This window comes from Procambarus clarkii, chromosome 78, assembly GCF_040958095.1.
Source record: "Procambarus clarkii isolate CNS0578487 chromosome 78, FALCON_Pclarkii_2.0, whole genome shotgun sequence".
Classification (NCBI taxonomy): Eukaryota; Metazoa; Arthropoda; class Malacostraca; order Decapoda; family Cambaridae; genus Procambarus; species Procambarus clarkii.
The window spans coordinates 8,171,350-8,197,882 of record NC_091227.1 but is presented as its reverse complement, the minus strand read 5'-3'; the positions used below and the strand labels follow the sequence as shown (position 1 = coordinate 8,197,882).

At 37.4% G+C, this 26,533-nt stretch overlaps 1 protein-coding gene across 11 annotated transcripts; it reads left to right on the top strand.

Moving 5' to 3' along the window:
• Nucleotides 1-1,260: 1,260 nt before the first annotated feature.
• On the top strand, nucleotides 1,261-25,195 carry Nf-YA (nuclear factor Y-box A). Of its 11 annotated transcripts, none has more exons than XM_045727463.2 (12): nucleotides 1,261-1,412; nucleotides 2,526-2,601; nucleotides 8,112-8,171; nucleotides 9,758-9,895; nucleotides 10,277-10,412; nucleotides 12,022-12,134; nucleotides 13,293-13,460; nucleotides 13,623-13,699; nucleotides 16,386-16,433; nucleotides 17,123-17,162; nucleotides 21,314-21,416; nucleotides 23,736-25,195. In XM_045727463.2, exons 2-11 carry the CDS (start codon nucleotides 2,572-2,574, stop codon nucleotides 21,386-21,388), a joined length of 885 nt encoding a protein of 294 aa, XP_045583419.1. In that variant the 5' UTR covers nucleotides 1,261-1,412; nucleotides 2,526-2,571; the 3' UTR covers nucleotides 21,389-21,416; nucleotides 23,736-25,195. The 11 variants fall into 11 exon arrangements, with proteins under 11 accessions (XP_045583419.1, XP_045583416.1, XP_045583421.1 ...); XM_045727460.2 differs by having other exon boundaries at nucleotides 1,262-1,412; nucleotides 12,007-12,134; XM_045727461.2 differs by lacking the exon at nucleotides 1,261-1,412 and adding an exon at nucleotides 1,423-1,578 and having other exon boundaries at nucleotides 12,007-12,134.
• The last annotated feature ends 1,338 nt before the right edge of the window (nucleotides 25,196-26,533 follow it).

Below are 26,533 nucleotides of genomic sequence, written 5' to 3'. Positions count from 1 at the left end.
CAGTGAATGGGTACCTGGTTGTTAAACGATTCGGCGGGGTCGTATTCCGGGGAAATTAGGGTTAAGGACCTTGCCCGAAACGCTACGCGTAATAGTGGCTTTACAAGAATGTATGTAAACTCTTGTATTCTTGTTTGAGGAGCTGTTCACTTGAGACAGTTAAGCAAGTCCCAGCTGTGTCTGGGTACAAGTGACAGGATGAACAACCTAGCGGGGTTTCTTCCTATTGGGGAGTGTTGTACATTCTGCTATGGCGGTATGTTCACTCACAAGATGAGTGGCGCTGCCCAATAAACTCGCCCCTCGGGGCAAAATTTAAAAATTTAATTTAGCATTTTTAATTTTATGAATGCGTCTTTGGGGTCGACTGCTGGATGGAATGGACTTGGTCTGATGACGGGCTACCGAAACGCTATGCATACTAGTGGCTTTACAAGAATGTAAGAACTCATGTATATATAAATAAATAAATAAATAAATAAATAAAATTATAATAATTGTACGGCGTTTCGAACAGAAGTGGAATAGCTAGTGTAAATTTTATTTTGTCTCAGTTCTACAAGGCATTTGTTGCCGTTCTCGGTGTATCATTGGTCTCAGGCTGCTAAATAAGTAATCGCAGGTTTTTGTTACATTGTTCATATTTGGCGGGTGTTGTGTTGCCAGCAGCCGGCCTCCTTGTGGTCCTTGGTAACACTGCGCGGGAGGTTGAGCAGCTGGGCCGCCGTGACAATGACACTATTGATTTTTTTATAACTTTTTTGATTTGGACTAAGCTCATTAAGGAACACTGATAAATATTTTTTCCAATTTACTATAAGCGTGATATAAAAACTCTTTTCAGGGATAGTAAACATAATTTTCTTAACAAAATGAGGATTCTGGAAGTTTTATTTTGTTTTGAAGATACTTTTCTTTTAAAATAGGTAAAGCAAGTAGATTAAAGCCACAAAGTTGGCCGTATATGGCAGAAAGTAGCTAATTAAGGTAATATACGCCAGGAATGCGAGATGTGGCACCGCTGAAAAATCGCCACGCCTGGTCTTGTCTCATTTGCTGGAGCTCGAAAGCGCTTTTGTTGATGATTTCTTCAAGATTTAAATATGTTTCGTTTCAAAATAAACATTTATGACCTTGGTATTAGTGGCGATGAGAATGATCCGCCCTAATACTCCGCAAACAAAATTAAAATATAGAAAAGGCAGGTTGCTTATTGTTAAAATTGAAGTAAGTTGGAGGGAAGATACATATTGAGGGGAGATGTGAGCGAAGGTTGTGGGAGCGTGAGCGAGGTGGCGAGGGCGGCCGAGGCGAGGCGGCCTCGGCTGGACCAATGCGGAGCGGCGGAGGGAGGCTCGGCGTTCATTGGTGTCGCACTACCAATCATCGGAAACTGCTCGCTAATACCCAATGTAAGTCCACAAATTATACTCTATTGCTTCTTCCCGCTCACGTTTGATTGGGATTCGACATCAACCGGGCTAGAAGAGTCCCAGATTAGGCGAGACGCTACGAGTGAAGATATGTCGGGACGTCATCTGCATTTACCAGACAAAGAAAAGGAAGCCATGTTGAGATGTAAGTTATGTGAGAAGTGAAGTGCGCGGGCTTTCTTCCCTCACCTGTGTTTACATGGATCAGCTGGACTTGACACGGGGAAATGAATTTACTAGGAAATGCGCACCCATCTTGAGCTATACTAGTGATTTCAGTATTGGTGGGCTAATTAAGACTGGTGTGTTGGCAGGCGTGTTCCTTGGGTGATCCAGCCCTGGAATAGCTATGAATAGTGGGTGCCAGTCCCATTTACTTGCTAATGTTGTTAAATTAGTTTTGTGTAATCTGTGGCTCCAGAGGTCATGCAGTTGTATACAAGTTTAATCATTGGTTTATCAGTGTGTGTGAAAATTTCTGACCGTTTTTGAGGTAATTGTTCATGTTTATGTCAGCTTGTCCAGTCTACTCCTTGCTAATCATACAAGTCGGTCAGGTCTTGTCATTACATTGTGTAGATTAAGATAAATGTGTTTGGGCTTAACATTTAATTTCATGATTTAATGGTTTACACTTAAGGGGACAAAATTGAACACACTCGCTTAAACAAATTAAGTGCCTATAAAAAGCATAAGATAGAGGTAAGATTGTGATCCACAGAGGTGTGGATCACAATTTTTATTATCTCTTAAAGAGTGTAACATTCCAAGATGTTCCACAATAATCCTAGGTCCACTAATTACAATTTACCTCTTCCCAAGTGTACAACTAATTAGTTAATCTCTTCCCACCTTGCTACATTTTGGTCAGTTTGGCTAGGTGAGAAGCTATATAAGCTGTCTACAGCAAGGCATTATCAGTCGGTCTAAACTATACAACAATAGCTACAAGAATAACTCTGTATGAAACGCTTGTAAGATGTGCATTACCAATATAAGATGAAGATAGAATAAACATTTTGATGTAGTATTAGTGGACATGCAAAAGTTATAACATTTTTGTATGGCATTCAATTAATTTTGTCTTTTCAGTTGTTATTGAAGACACGGGTGAAAGCAGTCTTGGCATCAGGGCAGGATGCAGGCTGTTCAACAGGCTGCAACGCAGGTTAGTCTAACTTTTGGGGTTTATAATACAGTAATTGTATCTTATGTTAAATCTTTTGTGTGAAGCGCTGAAAATGGTTAGGCAAATTTGGTCAAAAACTGAGTGGAGGAGAACCTGGAGCTACATTGCTTTTTCCCAGCGGACTGGCTGCACCATTAAACTTGATTAACCTAAACATTTAATTCTGCTTTGAAAGGTCACTTTCATGCACTGTAATTTCAGTTGTGCAGAAAAACGGTATGTAAAAAAAAATCTGAAGCACAATGCAATCTTGCTTGAATTGAAATTGGTAGACTGTAATCCTTTGTGGCCCAGAAAGAATGTTATTTGACACTTGGCAAATCTGAATATGGTGTCTGGTCAGAGCGGTCTTGGTAGACTGGCTAGCTTGATTGTTGCAAGAGGCTCATCTGATTAAAGACTCCTTTGAACCTTTATCTCGGGAAAACCGAGGGTTACACAGAAATGTTGCATTTGATTATTTTTAATGCTATGTTTTTCCCATTGTTGTGCATATTGATTTTGTTGTATGCATGGAGACTGCATGCCATCTTGATTATTATTTTTAACATAGCTCCCACTTCTAATTTTGAAACCATTTTGTTTACCTTGGTAATATCCACATACAGTATGTTCTCTATTCAGTGTAGCAGCCAAATCTAGTTTTATACAATAAAATAAACTGGTTTATTTTATCTACACTATTCAACTAACATTTATTGGAAGTAGTGTGTCCATAAATGCTTCACTGACCTTCTGAAGAGTTTTGACCTAAAAAATACAAAAATACCGTAGTTCCTAGAGCATCTTGGTGGGCAACTATTCCCAATTTGAAAGCTAAGGTACTACAAAAATTTTCAAACCTTGATAAACAAGACTGGCTGAATCTGAACCTGGTCTAGCAAGGTTCTGGGGCATCTTAATAGATATGTACAGTATGTAGATGTCAAATTTCAGAAAGAATTTTGTCCTGCTTGAACTGCCATTCTTATGTCTAATATTTGTAAAAATCTACTCTATAGACCCAACATTTAGATCTCTCCCTTGAGCAACATATTAACACTTTTTCGCTGTGAGATAATGATATTTTCGTCCTAAAATCAATATACTGTACGTAGGTCTGGGGAGGCCGATAATGCCGTCCAAAATTTAAATATTTGTGAAAATTCCATTTGTCTGATTACTATGGGACTTGTTTTAATATGCGCTCCGTCTTCCCGTTATCTCTCTACCCCACGTAGCATCACTACACCACTGCATGGGTGGCCACTGACCCATCCTACCCTAGTCAAAAACGTGTGCCCGTTCTGGTTGTTTTACCTCTGGTATTTTTTTTGTTACTTTATAAACAAGAAATAACACAAACGAATGATAGTGTAACAAATAATGTCGGGAATGAATAACGACTAAAAAAAAATGATAAAAAGCCTTTTTTTTTTTTTTAAAAGACTATGTACTTTATCTTATTTTATTGGTGGTGATCTTATATTTGCCTTATATGCATATATGCCTTTAGAGCATTCTGGTGTGAATAATTTGATACCAAAATGAACGACGTAGCATGAAAATTGAGGGGGAGAAAATCGTAAAAAGTATAAACATTGAAGTGTGGTTGTCTGCTCGGGCAACTCGGCCTACCTTGCGGAACGCTGTGGGTGGCCCGCTGGGCCGGGCAAAGTGTTAAGGGGTGACAACAGCAGGTCCCCATGGTGCAGTGGTAAGACACTCACCCAGTGCTTCATGGGTGCTTTGGTCTGGGTTCGTATTCTGGCCGGAGAAGATTGACCGGGTGCCAATCCTTAACTGTAACCTTTGTTCACCTAGCAGTGAATGAGTGCCTGGTTGTTAAATGATTTAGCCGGGTCATATTCCAGGGCGAATTAGGATTAAGGACCTGCCCGAAATGCTATGCGTGCTAGTGACTCTACAAGAATGTAAGAACTCTTGTATATTTGAATAAAATTGAACAAAAAAAGTTTCTCCAGGAGAGAGACATCACAACACAAACCTTTCACTTTCAAACTTTAACCTCTTCCCTATGTACCCTATATCCTTTCGTATACAGTAATGTTCCACTGTTTCCTGTCAATATACTGGTTATCTGTATCTATGATGTAATCTTGTTCATCTTTGAACGTGCTTTCTGTTAAAATGTGTCGTCCAACTAATATGTCCGTATGAAATTATTATTTTTACTGTCACCACTCCACCACTTGATATTTAATTCTCACCTCTCACAAATATCACACTTATTGTATACTGTACTTCCCTTATTATACTCATCCCACATAATTATGTCGGTGGCTTTTCTAACAACAAAGTAAAATAACACATTACGGCTTTAAGTCTTCAGCATGATCTCTTTCCCCGATTCAGTTTCGCCTAAATATTTCTGGTCTGAGAGTAATATACAGTACAGTGTTCTTTCTTAACTTCCATACTAAGATCACCTACATATTAACACTTTCGCGCTCTCCGCAAAGGTCACTCAGCCAACCGAATGTGCGCGCTGCGTTTTTATCGCTTAAGCGTAAAAACAAAAATGTGTATACTCTTTTTACTCTTCTGACCTTAGTTCTCATGCTACGTATTTCATTTTGGTACCAACGTGTTCGCAATAAAATTCTCTAGAAGAACATTAGTAAAATAAGTCACGAAACATATAGGGATACCAGCACCAAATAAATAACTACGTAGATGACTCGCCGTGAGCGCCCATCAGCAACAAAATGTTTTTACTCTTGGGATTGTAATCACCTCCACACTTGTTCTACAGCGTTAATTTTGGTATCAATGGACTCGCAATGAAAGTCCCAACACGGTGATATGAATATAAGCGTAGAATAATGATGCAGCCCGCCCGCAAGAGTGTGGGAAGTGGTGAAATTGTTACCCGGTATCGGTGACGGGACGACGCACGGCGCTTTGAAAGTTTATACTTATTTCACTCTCATGACATTAATTTTCTATGTACGTCATTCATTTTTATGTCAATGTGTTTGCAATAGAATGTTCTATGTGCCCATAGGTAAAAAATATCAACAAAGCGTAAGTTAGAATAGCGACAAATATAAAACAACGCTGGAACATATCAGTGAGCGTCAAACACACACGAAATATTTTTACTTTTGTTATGTTTGTCAAGATTATACTTGTTGCACACAGTTATTTTTGGTTGTATATTGATCGGAATAAAATTCCCTAAACAGACATATGCATATAATACATGATATGGGGGAAGAATTACCAGTATAAACGGCTAAAGTCACCCACCTGCAACCCGTTTGGGACAAAATACCATTTGATCGAAGTTATCCACACCTTTCATGAACTTATTGTACCATGCAGCCTAGTGGTGAGAAAGAGAGCCTCATAGCGCGCAGTTTGAAACAAACCCAAAGTAAATCGGATAAAAATTGAATTTTATACAAATATTTTAAAAGTTGACATAACTTTATGTCCACTATGCGTTTACGTTAGACGAAACCGAACGCGCCGGCGCGTCCAGATAGCGCGAAAGTGTTAATTAGAACATAAGCTTAATTTTCAATCAAATTGGCTTCTCTGTTCAGGTGCTAGTGCAACCCGTCCTCTTAACACTTTGGCGCTTTCCAGCAGACCGTCGTTGTCACCAATATTATTAATCACACCGCACGCGTGCCCCTCTCAGGAGTCACGAGCAAAAATATTTGTATAAAATCCATTTATTATCCGATCAACTTGGAAATAGTTTACAAATGTTTGCCATGAAATGTACGTTTTCTCTAATAGCCGAACAGCTTATTAAAGAGAACGGCGTGGCAGTGAATCATCGTGGTAAAACAATTGTATTATTGACACGACGAGTATAATCGACGTAGTTTTTATATATGTTGCCGGTCGAACGCATCCTTATGTGACCTTTAATACTTATGTTCTTATAGAACATTCTATTGCAAGCACATTGGTACTAAAATGAAATACATACATAGACAAATAATGTCAGGACAGTGAATTGAGTATACACTTTTCAAAGCAAGTTTCGTCGATATGCCGCCGCGGGTAACACTTCGGCCACTTCCCACACTGTTTTGGGTGGGCTACGACATTGAATCTATATTTATATGCATATGTCCGTGTAGAGAATTTTATTGCGATTCCAATGATACCACAATTAGCGATGTAGGACAACTGTAGGCTTCGCAACCATTAAGAGAGTGGAAACATTTTGTTACTGTTTGGCGCTCTCGGCTAGTGATCTGAATAGTTTTTTATTTGGTGTTGATAATCCTTATGCTTTGGCGGCATTTTATAGATATGTTCTTATAGACAATTTTATTGCGAACACAGTGATACCAAATTTAAATACGTGCGCCTTCAAATATTGTCAGGACAGTCAAAAGAGTGTACACTTTTTTGGTCTTACCGCGTAGGTGCGCGAAGCGCCGAAAGCATCTAGGGTATGATTTTTTTTTTGAACGCCGAGAGCGCGAAAGTGTTAATTAAAAATAATGTCGCTTTTCACTCGTATGTGAGCTATGACCAAAAATGGACGTAATTTGAAATTAAATTGGCTCACAAAAGCGATGTACAGTCCTGTCCCGTTTTCTGTTTCAGTCCTCTGGCTTACTCGATAAGGTTAGGAGAGGAACTTTCAATTAACGTTTTTCATGATGTTTTGAAACATTAGAATTTTTTGCCCTCTTAACCAACCAGAGGACCCTAGGAGGATTTTTTGCCCTCTTAACCTACCAGAGGACCCTTAACTTACTGTTTTGAAAAAAAAAAAAAATCCAAATTTATTTTCAATTTTTTTCATGTTCAAATTATGTCCATTTTTGGCCAGACGGGCAAACGGCCAAATTCAGATGTAATTTGTAAGAGGACAGGTTGGCTAGTGATCTTAGACTCAAGGACATGCAGACAGTTACTAAGATGCACTATTCATAGTTCAGTGTTTGAAATCATAAAACTGACAATTTGCCGCACAGTATCGACACCTCAGTCATTTTTATTGTATAAAACTTAAAAGTAAAAATATCAAACTAATTACACAACTTCATTGTGAGTTTTGAGGAGGGATTTGGCATTTATAATGTTACAAGGATGGGTTTTTAAGTGGGGATAACTTTCTTCAGTTAAAGCCACTTAAAACCTACCGAATTAATTGCTTCTTAATCATCATCTAATAGAGCAAATGAAATGGCTTTTAATTATTGTATAGGCAATACTGTACAATTAGTAACAACTGACTATACAGTACAGTTAGTTTTTATTACCAAAGGCTGTCTTGATAAAATTTGTTAAAAAGTAGCACTTTTTTCTTTTGGTTTTGTTGAGCCTGCCATAGATTTTTTCTTCCACAACATAATTTTAATCTCATTTGTACTAGAATATAATTTTTCCTAATGTATCTTATAATTAAGATTACTATCAAAATGATGGCATCCAGTCTTTGTTCTTTAACTTGGTCTCTTTCTGCTTATACTGTAATAATCATATTTTGGCAAAACTTCATATTTATTCTACAGTACTTGACTTTTGGTACTGAAGCACCAGATTCAGGATGGATGTGCATTCACACTCCAAAGGTAGACTTTCAACATTTGTTTACTATTCCTTTTATCAGTGCAGCAATATTAGATACAGTCCATTCACCTGGGGCCAGATTCGCAAAGCAGTTACGCAAGCACTTACGAACCTGTACATCTTTTCTCAATCTTTGGCAAATTTGTTTACAATTATTAAACAGTTATTGAGCTCCAAAGCACTAGGTGGTGGTTTATAACAATAAAAGTTGATTGGGAAGCTTTCATGCTTGTAAACTGTTTAATAAATGTAACCAAAGCTGTCAAAGATTGAGGAAAAATGTACACGTTCGTAAGCACTTGTGTAACTGCTTCGTGAATCTGGCCCCAGGGCTGTATGGGTCTCGATCTGTGGACCCTATGCATGCGAGGCCAACACTGTATCCCCACGTGTGGGGGGTCCACGAATAGACCCATACAGCCTAAGTGAATGGAATGTTTATATCCACGGAAATGTGAATGACAATTTATTAGATACAGTATCTTGCTCACAATTTAATCAATTGCAGGGATGTAATTTTCTTGTTCTGAATTTAATATGGCTAACTTAATCAAGAGTATTCATACAAACTTGAGTGAAATGTAGACTTTGTAATTTTAACATAGATTATCAAATGATATATGGGGCTATAATGCTCTTAGTAGTGTTGGGCTACCGCACATGACACTTTGGTTTTACAGGCTCTTTTGCTTATATTCTGTACTTGATAGTGTACCGTATTTTTAGTTAGAAATTGTAGAGAACATTAAAATATTAATGTTTAAAATGTAGAGATTGAAAAAAAGTTTACCTCTGGCCTTCTCTGGTACATAGCCCTATTTTTTTTGTTCTGTACTTTCTATCCTTTCAGTTTTATTTGCATGGTTTTTGTTTTTACAAGTTTCTAAAAGGTACATAACCCTCATGAAATTGAAGGCTGCCTGTGCAGTACTTCAATTTAAAAAATGAAATATAAATATTAATTGAAAGGTGCTTTTGTTGTATATATGTTTGTAATATTAAAAAAGATTTTTTTTTTTTTTTTTTTTTTAGGCATAATCAGGGGTATAAAAAATAGTCCTAAAGAGTCGAGGATTGTCATCTACTCCATCGAGTTTAGGATTGTCATCTCTTTCCGCTAAGCTTCCAGCATTGGGAACGAGTGACATTTATGTTGACACCTTTCCATTCTGGAAACCTTTTGACTCCATCGACTCGTACATTTAATACCAGATAAAGATATTAAAAAGAAAACAATAGCCCTGGTCAAGAGCTATTATAGAAGTTAATGTTATCCCATTGTTTTGTGTAAACCGAAACAAAATTTATAGATGATAGGGGCAAGTAGTCTGGGTTCTGGATTTGCCTTTCCTGAGTATGTAGGAACTGTACTAGCAGGTGCTATATTTTTGTATGTATGATTTTTTCTTTTGCAACAACATAAGTCTTGTATATTTTGACTTAAAATTATCAGTGTTGACAAATTTTTCCATGAAAATATTACTGTGTTTAGAACATTGGCAATTGGTTTAGAAACGTAAAGTAAGGCTGGTTAAATTAGTCCCAACAAAGTTATTCGTATTTGTAAGCTTCTTTTTATTTATTATAGGGTGCACACATCATCCAGACAGCCAATGGGCAGTTGATGCTACAGACAGTGGGTGGTTCAGGTTCTATACAGGTGGCACAAGCTGGGGGCACCCAGCAATTACAGCAGCTTCAAGTTGTTCCTGCCTCTGGACTACAAGTGAGTCTCTTTTGTGTTAAAATGTTCTGCTAAAACTCTGAAGTTTTATTTATTTATATTACAAATTTACTTCTCCATTTGAGTTTGGTTTTCTCTCATTTATTAACAAAAACGTATGTGGTAAAGTATGGCATAAATAAAGTGCAACAGAGTCATGTGTAGTGGGAGGGTCTGAAACCAAATATTCTGTTCGACCAAGAATAATCTTTTAAAAAGGTAATAAGATGTTTAAATTAAAATTGTTAGTAATAAAAGCAAAAAACAAGTGGAAACTAGTCCACTTTACATCAAATATCATTCATGAAGTTCCATTTTCAAAGCACAAAATGACAGTAATGAAATGTAACTGCTTTAGAATCCTCATGTTTATTATTTCTTCAGGGAAGTAACCATGTAGTGAGTGTGCCTGCTGGGTCGGCACAGCAAGCCCAGATCATCCAGACTGCAGATGGTCAAGCACTGGTCTATCCTATACAGCTGGATAGTCAAGGAAATGTTATTCAACAACAACCCACAAGTGAGATATCCTAATTGTTATTTGCAGCAAATGTAGATATTGGCATATCTTGTCATATATCAGCAGTGATGTTACATGCACCCATACAATTTGTTCTTTTAGCAGAGTGGCTTGAGCATCCTCTACCAATTGCAGCATGTATTAAGCTTTGTCAGTTGCCCATGCTATTTGTCATACAGATTATTAGTGACTTTCCATTCCACTGTCATTGTTTCCTAGTTTACCTTTTCCTTTGTCCAAATTAAGGAGTGGGTTTCTTCCATGATATATTTCCATTTAACAATGTTAAAGTTGCTAGTCATAGAACAAGAGCCTGTAAACAGACAAGCCTGAATGATGGGTGAATATAGGGAATATTAAAGTTGTTGAGGAGTGGCGCTGCACAAACTGGTAAAAGAATGAGACTTTCTCGAAGGTATGAAAGTATCCGATTACATATTAATTGGGCTAGGAACATGTCTTCCCAAAAGTTTCTTCCTATTGATATTAAAACATGCTCTGATTTTTGTCTGGAACCTGCACAGGCCCCGAAAGAAAAGAAAATTCGGGTCAATACAATTGGCGAATGAAATGGGAATAAATATGGAACAGATGTTGAAAGTGGCAAAAGCTTTTATGGAATGAAGTTTTGTGTGGTGGGTTTGCAAGACAAATGTAAAGGTGGTGATAATGGAGAGGGAGGTAGTAAAGTAACAAGAAAAAATGAATGAAAGGTGATGTAAGGTAGGAATATATCTGTTTAGAATAGTGTGGAGTGGGCCTGGGTTCAAATGATTGGTTGTCCTAGTATACTGTACTTCATTACAACTGTATAGTTGTGAAAACCATGTGAACATTATCAGTATATACACGTAATAATTATGGAATTTTATATCATGGCAGTTGTCACATTGGCATTTAACATTTGCGACAATAACTGCATTTGCATAGTATGCAATCGTTAATTTATAGGAGGATTTTTTCATGGGCCAAGGTAAACTCCACTACATGCATATAGAGCTATCCATACTAGCATAATTGTATAAAACTCGGACCATAATAGTTTAAATCGGTGTATGTTGATAACAGCACTTTGAGGGTTAGTGTTTTTAAGACAATCATCATGCTTGGAGGTGGTTCTTGTATTTGGGTAAACTTTTCTCAGTGACACAAGGAAGAAATGTGCTTCAAGGAAAGGATTATCACTATAGATAGAACTTAGTTTTTATAATGTAAAAAGAAAATAGTACAAATGGTTTTTCAATACAGTAGATGTAATCCTTTTAAACTTGTGGCTCCTATCATGTTGTAAATGTTTCTCCTGAAGATGTCATTTTAATGGTGTTTGTCCATATTCAGTGAGTTGAAGTGTAAAATGCAATGAAGTTAATAATCATGCATAAAGATGATGGCATGCTTGTGCTAGAAGTAACCGTGTTTCTATCAGATTTTGTGGTAACCTCATTTGGAAGAGAATCTGAGCAGCTCTGCTAATAATTATTAGAAATGATACTGAATGTGTTTGAATATATTATTTGGCAATATTTTTTGTATTAATATTGAACATAACTTTTCTCATCCAAATCGTACACTAATCTTAGTTTTGTGTGTGAAGTTCTGAATGTTTCAGGTAACCTAATTCAGCTAGCAACATCACAAGGAGGGACTGTGCAACAGAGCCAAAGTCAAACAGCTCAACAGACGGCGCAAACTCAACAGACTAACCTTGCAAATGTAGTCATGGTAAGTCAGACTTTCAGTGTTAGCAGCAAATTCTTTAAATGTTATCTTTTGAGGAAAACCTATAGTTAAATAGGATTTCAGTTTAGGACAGGTTTCCCTTTTCCTTGGAGAATATTGATGGCATACAAGAGGCTACTACACAGCTGATTGACCATAACACAAAGGCAGGCATGGTGAGATGTGAGGTTGATAATGTGCACAGGGCTAGTGGGTCGAGACAGTTCTTTAATTTGTCACGTTAACTTTGGTGTTGTATCCATTATATCTGAGAAATGGTTAAATAGTGGAAAAAGTTAAACTAAAGACTTGCTACAGTTTTAGCAATTACCACCTTAGCAATTAAGGATGTGCTAGATGTCTCAGATTTTTAGGTCTAGCCATTTTTATGTAATTTAAGTTTTTCTTGTTACTCCCCTAGTTGTGCTTGCAGGAGTTGAGCTTTGGCTTTATGGTCCTTTATAAATGTATGTGACTGTTTATAAATACACCCACTCAATGACTTGAAAGTTGTAGGGGAATTGTACTCCATTTATCATCTACACTGGATGTTTAAAGACTATAGCAGTCACACAGTTTGCTTTCTCTACTTGATCTTCCCTCTGGTGTGGGATGGATAAAGTGCATGCTCAACATTATCAGTGAACATTGTTCAAATGCTCCACTCTTATTCATTACATGTTGGTTTACATGAAGCCTGCTCTGCCATTTGCTTTCATCCTTTACCACTTGGAGATTCCAATGTTCGTGGACAGTTGTTCTTGCAAAGACTCTCTTGCAACTGTGGATTTCACTAGTCCAAGTTCTATTTTGTATAGAGAATGGGAGAAATTCCAAGGTGGGAATATTTATATGGCTAGATTCCTAGATGTGTTCTTGATTATTTCAAAGTGAAGAAATGATGTAATTCTGTTATTGATACTTATAATTTTACTTTATCAAGCTTTGATGTTTAAAAGGATGTATGTCATAGAGGCTTGCTCAGAGGAAGAATCAAAATATAAAGAAAATTATCACAAGATTAAATGTTGATTTTTTAAATGAAGCTGTTAAATCTTAGTACTGTACTGTATTGTATCTTTAAGTCACCCCAAAATTTTTAATATTAAAAATTATTGCTATTGCATATAATACAATATATTTTGGTAATTGTCATTTCAGGTTGGTAATGGAGGTGTAGCCCAATTACAAAGAATACCACTTCCGGGACCTGAATTATTGGAGGAGGAGCCCTTGTATGTAAATGCTAAACAATACCACAGAATTCTTAAAAGACGCCAAGCCAGAGCAAAGCTAGAAGGTGAAGGCCGGATACCTAAGGAACGCAAAGTAAATTCACTCATATTCCAGTATACTGTATATTTTTAAAGCATGAAAATGCAATGCCCTCCCATTGTAGAATTATACAATGCTATATATTACTAATGGGGATAAAATATTCTTGGTGAATGTTAAGGATACTAGAGTACAAAATAGCAATGTCTTCTTCAGAAATACCTTCACGAGTCAAGACATCGGCATGCAATGAACAGAGTGAGAGGGGAAGGAGGCCGGTTCCATAAAGGACAGTAAGTATACTTGTACCTGATTTTTATTTGAGATAAGAACTTGGGTAGAATCAGTTTAATGCCATTTAAGTAAATTGAAAGACCCACATGCAAATAACATTTTAAGTATAAATTAAATGTCATAAAGTAGGGCTAATCATATTTTGGGAAATAGCTTAATATGCACATAAACAAACATTGGTAGTATTTGGGAGTTGGTATAAATATCGAGTTGAATCTGTTTATACATTGAATACAATCTTTTGAATACAGTTTACACATGGCAGAACTGATTGTATTAAAATTACTTATCTAAGGTTTAGGCTAATTTTTAAATAAAAGGACACGGTAAAAACGAGGACAGTAGGTTATTATAAGGTGACAAATTTGGTCTTGGACTATTGGCCCACATGAGGCAGCTACTATTATATTTTCTTTATTTTTAAACCTTTATTTATCATTCCCTTGTTATCCTTATTGTTGGCTTTCATCCATTTATATAGGTCCATCGTGCCACCCCTTAGTCTTCATCTTTTTAGAGAATGTTAATGATTTTTAACAAGGAAAGCTTTTAAATTCCTGGGATTAACTTTGTCATCCTTCTATTTGTGTGTTAAAGTGGATTAATGTCCATTGTATAGTACAGTGACCAAAACTAAACTGCATAATCTAAATTAGCCTTAATAAGTGCAAGATAATGTGAAAGTGTTTTATTTGCCTTATTCCATCATTTATACATTGACTTTTAGGCTTTAGATCCTGCTAATCATAACTCTCAAAACAAACCTTTCACATTCTGATTTTGAGATTACAACACTGTCCAGCCAATATCCAGTAACACACTTATTATTACCTAGGCTCAGCACTTGACTGCATCTGCCAATATTTCATCCATTTTAAATTGTCTTGAAGCAATTTAATCTTAATTTATTTCCCTCCATATGTGCGCATCTCCAAATTTGCAAACATTTCTGCCTAAATTGTTTAAATATTAGAATTTTTTTTTTTTTTTTTTTTTTTTTTTTTTTTTTTTTTTTTTTTTTTTTTTTTTTTTTTTTTTACCTCTTGTTTTCTTAGCTTGAATCTGTGTCTTCTTCACGAAGTTGATGGTTTCAGGAATTCTCTTTGTGAATTTGGTCTAGTCCTGTTAGTTTTGTTAGTGGTGATCATATTGCCTTTCTTCAATCTTCTAGTTATGGCATGTTTAACGCCTCTAGTCTCTCCTCACAACTGTTTTTCCAGTTCCAGAATCCATTTTGTAGCATGCCATTGCACACTTCCAGTTTATTTATGTGCTTCTCGAGATTTGGGCACCATACAACTGCTGCATATTCAAATTTTGGACTCGCAATAGTCATGAACAGTTTCTTTAGTATTTCACCATCCAAATAATTGAAAGGAAGTTAAAGTTGGAAAGTGACGCATATGCTCCTCTCACAATGTTCTTTGTGTTTCTCTGGCACCAGTTTACTATCCAAAACCACCCCTAGGTCTCGTTCTTTATTAGTTCTGTAATTCCTTAACATAATTTTCAAGTTGTATGTGGTCTATTTTCTTTGATTCCACATTCCATAATATGGCATTTTATTCACATTGAATTCCATTTGCCACTTGATGCTCCAAGCACTTATTTTATCTAGATAAATTTGAAGGGCATTACAATCATCTGCATCTCCTATCTTCCCCAGTATCTTGGCATTATCTGCACACATGCTCATATAATGCTGTATTCCTTCCGATAGATCGTTTATGTAGACAAGGAACATTACTGGTGCAAGAACTGAACCCTGTGGTACTCTGCTAGTAACACTTTTCTCATGTTTTCTGCTGCTCTGTCCACCCTAGATGGTATTTCCTTTTCTAAACTCCCAAAAATTATTATGGACTTGCTTCTATCTGCAGTGTTTTGTACTAATTTACTGTTGGTAACCAGTTCTTTCCTAATTGTGTGTCTAACTTCTGCTTCTTTTTGGTCATTTTTGGTTTTGACTTCCAAACACGCTTCCTTGATCATCTCTCTTTTACAGCTTGCGCATATGTCTGTGTATTTACTATTTGTATCTGCAGAATCGAGCTATTAACTCTCGGATTCTGCCTTTCTAACCAATATATTTTTCCTCTTATGTCTACCACATAAATTACTCTTGCGTGCTCACGCACACATGTGCACGCACGCGCGCACACACACACATCCCAGGAAACCGCCTGTAGCATCTGTCTAACTCCCAGGTATTTAGTGCTAGGTGAAAAGAGGCACCAGGGTGAAAGAAACTCTGCCCACTTGTTTCTGCCTCTGCTAGGAATTCAACTTGGGCCTAAGGACAACGACCCCAGAGCGCTGTCCACTCAGCTGCGAGGCCCCTTGTGTTTTTTTTATTTTTTTTTAAATAATTATATTTTGATTTTAAATTATGACATTGTTATTGGGAATGGAAAATAATTCGAAGTCGGCAGAGCTTGCACATACATTTCCAAAATACTTTAGTTTAATTTGCATTAAGTTTTCTAGTAACACATCCATTGTATAAATTTGTGTGTGTGGAGGGGGAGGGGTTATATGCAAATCATATATTCTTGTTAGAACAATAAAGATGGTTTATGGCATCATTTTCATATTGTTATAAAAATAGACCAAAAATTTCAATATACAAAAAATTGTTTAAATTGTAGACATCACTTCCACAAGTGGATTTTTTCCTTTTTACAGCACCAATAACAACTGCAATAATAACTTCTCAGACAGAAACCACTCGAGGTGAGTTGTCGAGTAGTGTATACTGGTTAGACTAACTTTGAGGCAAAAGGGTTACTGGGCTGTTTTTGTGTTCCCCCTTTCCTTTTAACCCCCTTAGGCCCTGTGTATTTTCACTAGGGTGTTCATGGGACACCTTACTGTTGTAGCTGAAATGATATACATTTCATATTTATAAATAGTGATGAATAAGGATGTGTTTCATGGTGGGTAATGAGACCTACCTACTTGCGATGGTGTGTAATAAATGGTATTACACCTGGTGTTCTTTATCACAAGATGTATTGTATCTTAATGCATTAATACTTTTAGTACTGTACTGTGCCATCATGCACAAAGGAAAACATAGCCTTACTGTAGTCATTTATCAAAATGATAGTTTTACATTGTCATAATGATTCAAGAAGTACAGTATTTTGCTTTATTCTGATGTATTAATGCATTTTTTATTTTGGCAAATAGTTTTACCATTAATGCTAGATGGTTTTCAATATTTAACTTTTAGTATAAATGTTTAAATTTAACTTTTAATGCCATTATTGACAGTTATATGTAGTACAGTATAAACCTTAAATTTGGTTCTTGCAATGGAATTAATATTAATATGCTCAACATTGAAGTTTTCTTGAATTAAGACTTACATGAGCAAGTAATTATGCATGTTTGTTGCTGATGTAGTTTTCCTTTTGCAGAGAAGATATGATGGACAACTTAGGAGGACTTGGTCTACAGGTGAGCAATTATTTTCAGAATTATTTTTTTTCATTTGGTTTGACTATCATTCATTAACCCTTTAACTGCGCAATGCGCCTGCAGGCCCACATCTGGGGTGCACTACGTGCCTCCGGGTATTTGTATTTTTCACGTTCTATTCAAAACTCTCGCGGCTACATGGGGTTAACATCAGGTTCCTCAGGGCTCTTGTAAACAGACGTCATTTTAAAAAAAAATCGTGGTCCACATTCACAGGCGTGGGAGCCTCAGTAGTGAGTGAGCAACCAAGGCTGGCACTCGCAGTATGAGCGCACAGCACTGCTGTTCAGTGTGTGACCACAGCATTGCCTAATGTCAGAATACAGTATATATATAATCTGTTATTTAGCCATGATAGTATTATAGAAGAGCCTGAGTGTGATAATGACTGGGTACAATGTTCAAATATCAGTGATTCAATGCTGTTTACGATGCTCACAGCGCTAGCCACAGCACCACAGCATTATTTCGTCCATCTAGGAATCTTTAAACGACTTTTTAGGTTCCTTTTCAAAATAAACTTGTGGTCAATTATTCATTTACAGGAATTAGTGACCAGGATTGTGGTTATAATTAGCATTGTGCATAGTATTGTGGAAGGAGGAATTTTGGTGAGGAAGGGAGAGAATTGAGGGAGCCTCATTGTGTGGCAGTCACTCTTGTTTTGCTCATCACACTAGCTTCGTGGAACGAACTATGGGGAACACACATGTACATGGGTATATACAGTGTGTGTGTATAGTGTAATAACAGCATCAGGAGTATGTTGAGAGGAGTTATTTTGGCGAGGGAGGCGACGACATAATCGTAGCGTTGTCTGCTGTGTGATTTCTCATGCAGTGTATGGTGGCCACTACTGTTTGGACACAATACTGGCTTACTTGCATAGTTCTGGTAAATAAAACATGTAGATAGGTATATATAACATGTGTAAATAGTGTAATAAAAACAATAACAGTATGGTGGGAGGAGGAATGTTGGCGAGTAAGATGTTGGAGTGAGGGAGACTGGCTGGGTGTGGCTGCTCACACTCGCGGTGTTCTGAGTGTTGATGGTGAATGTATATAGTGTGTGACAGTGTATAGTGTGTACATATGTTGTAAATATACATGAAACATTGGTGTGAATAACTGTATGATGGGAGGAGCAATGTTGGTGAATACAATGTTGGAGGAGTGAGGGAGGGCTGGCTGGGTGTGGCTGCTCACACTTGCGGTGTTCTGAATGTGTTGATGGTGAATGTATATAGTGTGTGACAGTGACAGCCTGTAAATAGATTGCATATATACATAAATTAGCATGAAACATGGTAAATGTGTGTAACATGTGTACACAAGTGTCATGCACGTAACAGTGTCCTCGGACAGTACGGATGTTTTACTGCCATAATATAGAGTACGTGTTCATTATACATAGGATTAGCATGTAAAAACACACACAATATATTTGGAACTGTGCGCAAAAAATGAACAAAAATATATTTGCGGCAACTCACCCGCCCCGCCCCGGGCGCCCTACTGGCCCCGGGAGCATACGTCACGGGCGAACGGGAAATGATGACGTCACGCGCCAACTTACGGACCCCCATAGCAGCCAAAGTACAAGTTCAAATTTTTTTTTGACATACCCACACTGAGGGAAGGGTTTTTGACACTTTAAAAAAACAAAAGAATTTTTTCAATAGAATTTATTTCCTGCACACTGGGGGGGGGGGGGTGGTGTTATATTTAGAGGCGGCACAGTTAAAGGGTTAATGCTGTAGAATGACTTTGAGAGTGATTCAAGTTGGTTGTTAAGCGTGTATTTATAGGTATTGATATGGTATGCTTTGTTTTTGGCTGATGGTGTCTTCAGGTTGTAATAAATTGTCAGGTTCCTCTAACAGATTGATACTACTGTATTATAAGCAAGCGTGTAACACGCTTGCTTATAAAGTTAATATCAGTTACCGAAAGTAAATTGGGCAGAACCTGCCATAGTTGACTTCATTATAGGTACCTAGAAAAGTTTCACAATGTGATGTTCAACTATGTCCTCTGGCCTTCGAAACTAGCATTTGGACTCTGTATATGCTACCATCAGTTGGCAATGGAAGAAAAAGTTCCCCAAGCCATAGCACTTAAAACTGGCAAACGTACATTTCACAAATCATGATTGCACCCTTTTGGAAATGGGTAATTCCTGTGTTTGGCTACAATGCATGACATGTAAAGAGATGTAGGCCTTTAGTTGTTGTAGAGGTCAAAAATAGGTGTGTGTTGGGAGAGAATATAAGAGGACATGGAGTAACTTGGTGTATATTTTTATTTCTTTGTAGTGGCATTTGTACATTAACTCCCATCAGTGCCTTGTGTTTTTTGTTTAATCTTGTCAACTCCTATCTACAGTGTTTTGAGAACACAGGGAATGTCTGCCTTCAGTGAGTGGTATGTCAAAGTGGAAACATTTTGTACTACACATTGTGAAAAAATAAAATCAGAAGTGTGAGAGCAGCATCCTCAAGTCATTCATTTGAGCTGTGTATGGCAAAACAAGGACAACTGAATGATGAAGAATTAAGGAATGATTGAGGTAGTGAATTATAAAAAATGGGGCGAGTAGAAGAGCTTGGCTGAAGGAAAATACAAAGCCAACCTGAAGTGAAGTGTTGATGTTGCAATTTGGGCATGGTGGCACAGATAAGATATAAGCCATAATTGGTGTCAGAAGGGTTTCCTGTGGGGGGGGGGGGGGACCAGGTTTTTCTTTGGGAAAAAAATGTACATAACTGTATCATGCTTGTATACCAGATCAGGTGGTAGGGGAGAGACAGTCTGCCAACACCGCTGCTATACTAGTGTATGAAGACATCTTTCTAGAGGTCATTAGAACCTTCATCTCCAGAACAAATTTACAGTGCCAGTGAAATTGGAACAAAATTGTGGGTTGTATCCAGATATGCTCTGGTTCAATGACAAAACTGATTCTACTACTTACAACAAAGTAAAGAAAGATTATCTGTTCTGTTATGTACTAATGCTGCAGGAATGTACTAGTACAAGCAACTGGTATTTGGAAAAAAATCAAAAGCACTTTGTTCATTCAACGAAGTTAAACCTTTACCTGTTATATATAGGCTCCAACTATTTGTTGATGAGCAAGTGATCTTCCAAGACTGGTTAATTTTTTGTGTGCTTTGTGTGAAAGCTCACTTGGAAAATAGTAGGTTTCCAGAAAATGGCAAATGCATGAATTTTAAATTACTTGCCAACCAATGCATATCTTTACCAATTAGGAAGTGGAAATATCACTGCCAGCTGCCCTCTTCCGAATGCAAATTTTTTTATCCAACTAGTTGATCAAGGCTTAATTAATAACTTTGAAAACAACTAAAAGTAATATTATGGATGCAGTATCTGTGAAGATGGTGAGGATTGTGGAATTTATTGAAATGGAATAAGATCAATCACATAGATGTTGGGTAAGGATTAGGAAGATGTACAAAGTTAAACCCTTAGGGATTCTTGGAAAAAACTGGACTACAGCACCAATGTTTTTTAAAGTTCCTATTGTGGTTGATAATGATGATTATTATGGTTCTAAAGGGTTTGAAATGGATACAGATGAAAGAAGAATTGAGGCCTCTCAATTTTGGTATTACTATAGTTGCAAACCTCTGAATTTTCTCAAGTTTGTGTTTGTTTCACAAGGTGTGGGTGCCATGCTGGAGCTGCACAGCTGAGTAATGGTCTTGCATAGGCAGTGTGTATGAACTTGAAAGGCTTCTTAGTTTAGATTTATAAATGATCTTATGTTTACTGACTTCCCATATGTTTTTCTCAAAGTGCAATAGGTGTTGTTCATACAACCAAAGATAAAGAAATTTTTGTGATATGTGATTGAATTAACCATGCTTGTGTGTTTATCTTTATCAATGTTAAGTTAATCTTTTTTCAAGGAGTGGTGGGGTTTGTGCCCAATGTTTAAAGGTAAAGTGATACAAGAAAGGTTAACTCCTACTTTACACAGAAAATGAGTGTTTCTCACTGGGCACGAGGAGTCTGGGAAAGTCGGATATATATATGTAGAAAAGGTTTGAGAGTAATTGCAGTACTGTAACTCTATATTAACATTTTTTGTTTTGTTTTCAGAATGGTATGGATGAACTAATAACAGGTGATCCTGTACAGTCCAGAGTAACAGAAACAAAAGTGTTTGTTAGCTGAGGCATATCGGGTTGTTCTCCAGAATTTGGTAAGCTTTGGCTTTTGTTGTTGCAATGTTTTTATTTTTTTTATTTATATATATAAAAAAGTTCTTACATTCTTGTACAGCCACTGGCACGCATAGTGTTTCACGCAGGTCCTTAATCCTAATTTTCCCTGGAATACGACCTGCCGAATCATTTAACCACCAGGTACCACTGTCCTCTGCCTGGTAAACAGAGGCTACAGTTAAGGATTAGCTCAAAGTAAATCCTCCCCGGCCAGGATACGAACCCAGGTCGAAGTGCTTGCGAAGCGCCGAGGAAGTGATTTACCACTACGCCATGGGGCCTGCAAATATCTTATTTTCATTGTAATGGAGCTAGGGACGTGGATTGTGTATATGACACTCAAGGTATTTCTTTAATTTAAAGCGTGTTAAAGTAGTTTAGTGTTAATTTTTTATATTGCCTAAAATAAGGTGATCTAAAGAAAAAATACTGTAGATATAGTATTGATTGGAAGTGCCAATTATCTAAAATGTACTGTACATCACTTTTATGCTGCAAGTATATAAATATAAAGTATTATTGTCTGGATTTTATACCAGTGATGGTAATGTGGATATAATATTCATATTACCTCATATCGATAGACAAGAATACAAAAATGTGGTACCAGTAGTGTATCATCCAATGCAGATATCACTAGAATTTTCATGAGTATATAATATAGAGGACACAGCAACCCTCCAATCTAATATTAATGAAGTTTTTCAAGGCCACACAAAATAACATGTTTAATGATTATAAGTTCTAATTACTGCACCATGGAAAAACAAAAATAGCACGTATAAAATCGTATAAAAGTCGAGCCACACTATTGTAAGAAAAGCAATGTAAAAGATTTAGGAATAATTATGTCCAAAGACCTAACTTTTAAAGAACAGAACAAATTTGGTGTAAACTGCAAGAAAAATGACAGGCTGTATAACAAGAACCTTCCAAACGAGATGTGATGCCAATGGCACTTTTTAAGACATTACTGTTTTCTAGCGTGGAATAATGTTGCAGAGAGAGCCCCATTTAAAGGTGGAGAAATTGCTGACTTTATGAGCATGTGAAGCTCTTTTACTGCTAGAATAGACTTCATAAAATTTATTGGAGACTGGCTAAAAAATTTAAATGTATTCTCTAGAGTGCAGGCGGGAGATGCATAATAATTTACACTTGGGAAAAATTAGGAGGACTGGTTCCAAATCTGCATACAGATATAACACCACACGAGACCAGAAGGCATGGCAGGATGTGAAAAATAGCCCCACAGAAAAGGAGAGGTGCAATAAGCGCGTTGAGGGAGAACGTGATTAACATTAAAGGGCCCCAAGACCTTTCAACACTCGCCTTGCACAGATAAGGGGCATAACTGGCCAATGTCTTGCAGTGTTAGAGAGAACTTGCCAGGCACCTTCAAAGAATGCCTGATCAACCAGGCTGTGACTTGCACATCAAGCTGTGAGCAGCTGCACTGAGCAGCCTGAGTGCAGGCTGACCAACTGCAGGCAGGCTGCAGCCTGACCATCAACCAGGAAGCCTAGTTAAAGACCGGGCTGTGGGGACATTGATCCTCGGAATCGACAACAGGTTGAACAAGTCGGTAATGTTTATTTCTGTTTATAAATGTTAACACTTTGACTTGGCGGCGCCGCATTCTGCAACGCATAATCATCTTACGGATTTCCGACGGTGACACGGTTTGCGTCTGGAATTAAAATTTGTTAACATTCCATTTATTGTTCGATTATTATGGCACTAGATTTAAAAAGCGCGCCTTTAGATTGCGAACAATTTGATACCAAACTGAATGACATAGCTCAGAAATTAATCAGAACACTGGAAAGAGTTCGTGTTAGTGTGGGTGGGCACTCCCGGGAGCACTCACAGGAACTGTCAGGTTCAGCTAGGGGTGGGTTAGGGTGCTCGCGCCAAGAGCGGGGAAAGTGATAATATTATTGCCATTATGAACATGTAGGTACCTAAACAGGTGAACTATTTGGGTTCCTATCCACCACCACCTATAGGAACTATAGGTGGCAATGTTTTAATAGGTTTTGGCATTTTCATATTTGGGCTGCTTAGTTGTATATGAAATACATACAGTAAATATTGTTAGTTCAATGTCAGATTGTTGGGGATTTGAGAACAGTAATATATAGTACTGTTTGTCCTTGTTAATTAAGCCAGGGGTTGGTATGGTAATACTGTAGTTAAAATCTGTTTGAGGTAATGAATTATAATTACTGATGATAATACAGGTAAATATTGGTTAACAAAATGTTTGTAATTAGAAAATTTTTAATTTTCCTCAGAGGAAGGTTAACAAGTGCCAAGCAAGAGATGTGCAGAGTTGGGTGTGAAGTGGACCAGTATCGGCATCATGTGAGCTATACTTCAGTAGATATTAAGCTACTGAAATTTGTGGGCGACTTTGCGAGTCGGGATGCGGGCATTATATTGTATGGTTTGTTCCACTCTTGGCACTTTTACTTTCCACAGGAGAACCACCCTGATAATTTGGTTTGTGTGAAGTGTGAACTAAATCAGTGGCATGACATCACCAGAAAAAGACAGTGTAATGAATTTGTGGTGGCCTCAAAAGGAAAGAATGATTTTGTTTAAATTATAAAAACCAGTATGGAAGGATGAGCAAATTGGTGTAAAACCATGAAAATTTGTCCCACTTTAAAAGTCAAATTAATTTTATGTATATTTTGATTTGTTATTAGTGTTGAATATAGAATATATTTGAATTGGCATTGAAGTAGGAAACAAAAGCAAATATTGGACATCTTGAAAGAGGTGGAAGATAATTGTGTGTAGCGCTGGAAACCTGAAAAATCTTATTATGTACCTCTTTGTAATATGTTTTAAGTTTATCTTGGTACTTAATTAGGTTGTATTCATTGTATACAAATGTTTATATATTATATGAAATTTAGAATTTCTAAACTTCCATGGCAAGCATCAACCATATGCACATACAGTACTTAAATTTGTTCGCTTTTTCATTGTGTAATAATGATTATTATAGTTTTATGTTGCACCTTAAGAGATCTTGAATATTAAAATACAACTTTTCCTCTAATCTCATAGTTTAGGTTTCGGTGTTATTATTTCAAATTATTGGGAGTTCAGCACATTTCATGTAGCACGGAATTTTGATTACAAAGTTTGCCGTGAGAATAACTATTAAACTTTCCATAAATAGCTTTAACAAAGAATCATTGTGAAACCAAATTCAATGTTTTTTGTATTAAAATATCTTTAATTGCTTAATGATACTTTACCCAATATCAAATTTTAATTGTTGACACATGAGCCATTAAAATGTTGCTAAACGCTTACATAATGGGAAAGTTCAGGATTGTGCGTCACATAATAATTGTGTATTGAATTAATGTTACTTGGTACATAACCTTTACATTGATGTCAGATCGGAAGGTAATAATGTTTACTAAAAATCGGGTAGGACAGCGTGTGTAAAGATGGAAGTATCCTGCTGTTATCACAATCCAGTAATGTCAAGTGTCTTAAGAATTCAGTCTGAAGTATATTGATACAAAATAATTAATAATAATAATAATAATAATAATAATAATAAATAATAATAATGATGAAGCAGCAGATTTAGAGCAATGTTGAATAGTCTTGAGCCAATATGTATGATCAGTGCCAATGATAACTTTGTAGATATGATTAATACCAATTCATTCTTTTATGTAATTTTATTGTTACAAAAGTTTGTAATAAAAGTTGATTGGGTTTATAATATGATTGTATGATTGATTTATAATAATTATCATCATTGCTGCTGTAATGGACCTATACATAGGTTTGGTAAGGAAAGACCAACACACCATTTGTAAACTTGTACCATCTGTGAATATGGGAATGAAGTGCAAGTATGAAGGAAAATGTATAAGGAAAAAGCATTTCATAACATAGAGGAGAGAGGGTTATGGACTGTTACCGTGTGGGACCCACCATGGGCGGAAGGACGAAATGACACTAGCAGATATTGCAAATGTGACCAGAGAGAATCTTCCAAGTGAGACATCCTTACAGAAAAAGGATGGGGTCCAGCTTGAGGTTTTATCACTCATGTGATAAAGGCTTTTACCCCTCTTGTTCTGAAATGGCTTTTCTTTAAACATTTGTCTTTGCACCCCCTCCCTTTCCGGCCCGTTGTTGCCGTGAGGGGGCTTGGTGGGTGGCTGCGGGAGTGTGATGCTCCATGGGACAGTCCTCTGTCCTATTGTAGCCTCCTGCTGCTGTCTTCGCGAATTGTGCCAGATAACTTTTCCTTATGTTTAGTTCCCCCCTCTTCTCCTTTCTCATTGTCATTTCCCCGCCAACCTTTTGCCTGTTTGGATTATTCTTTTGGCCTTCTTCTGTTTTGACGCCCGGGTGTTTGAGGAGGAATACTCTCTCTCACCCATAGAACTGTGGTACCCAACGTCTCGAGTGAGGGGACTCTTTTTATTGTCAATCCTCATTTTGTACACTCATGACGCACCCCTAAGTGGCCCCGGCAAGACTGGCAACATGTCTCTTGTTGGGTATCCTCTAATTGTGGCTCCGTGGTGGGTGTGGGGGCACATTCGTGAATGAAAGTCTTTCCTCTCGTATTTGTTAAATTCTGTTTCTCTTGTACCCTCTCAGGTTCGTGGGGTGGGCAACCAAGACCCCGAGTCTGACTCACCTCGGCTCCCCTCCCTCACTCCCTCTGAGGTTGGGTCGGGCTACAAGCCCCCAGTGGTGACTACCACGTCCCCTGGCACGGCTCGGTCTCTCATTGTGACTACTGCGCCTTTTAACCCCCTCTCTCTGGGGGATCTCAAAGCCGTCCACGCCACGGCTGTACTCGCACAATTCCTTCCCGTACTAATGCGTACCAAGCTTTGTTTGGTCCCGCTTCGTGGGCCAAATACTTTGATCTCCTCCCTCTGGATTCTACACCTGACGATTTCTCCCTCCATAGGCCCCTTGTTGATTCGGTAGATGCCTCTGTTACTTTCAACCCCACCTGTCTCGGTATACGTGTCGTTGCTGCTCCTTTTCAGGATGCAGCCACCCGCTTGGCTGCCTTATCCTGCCTTGGCGAGAC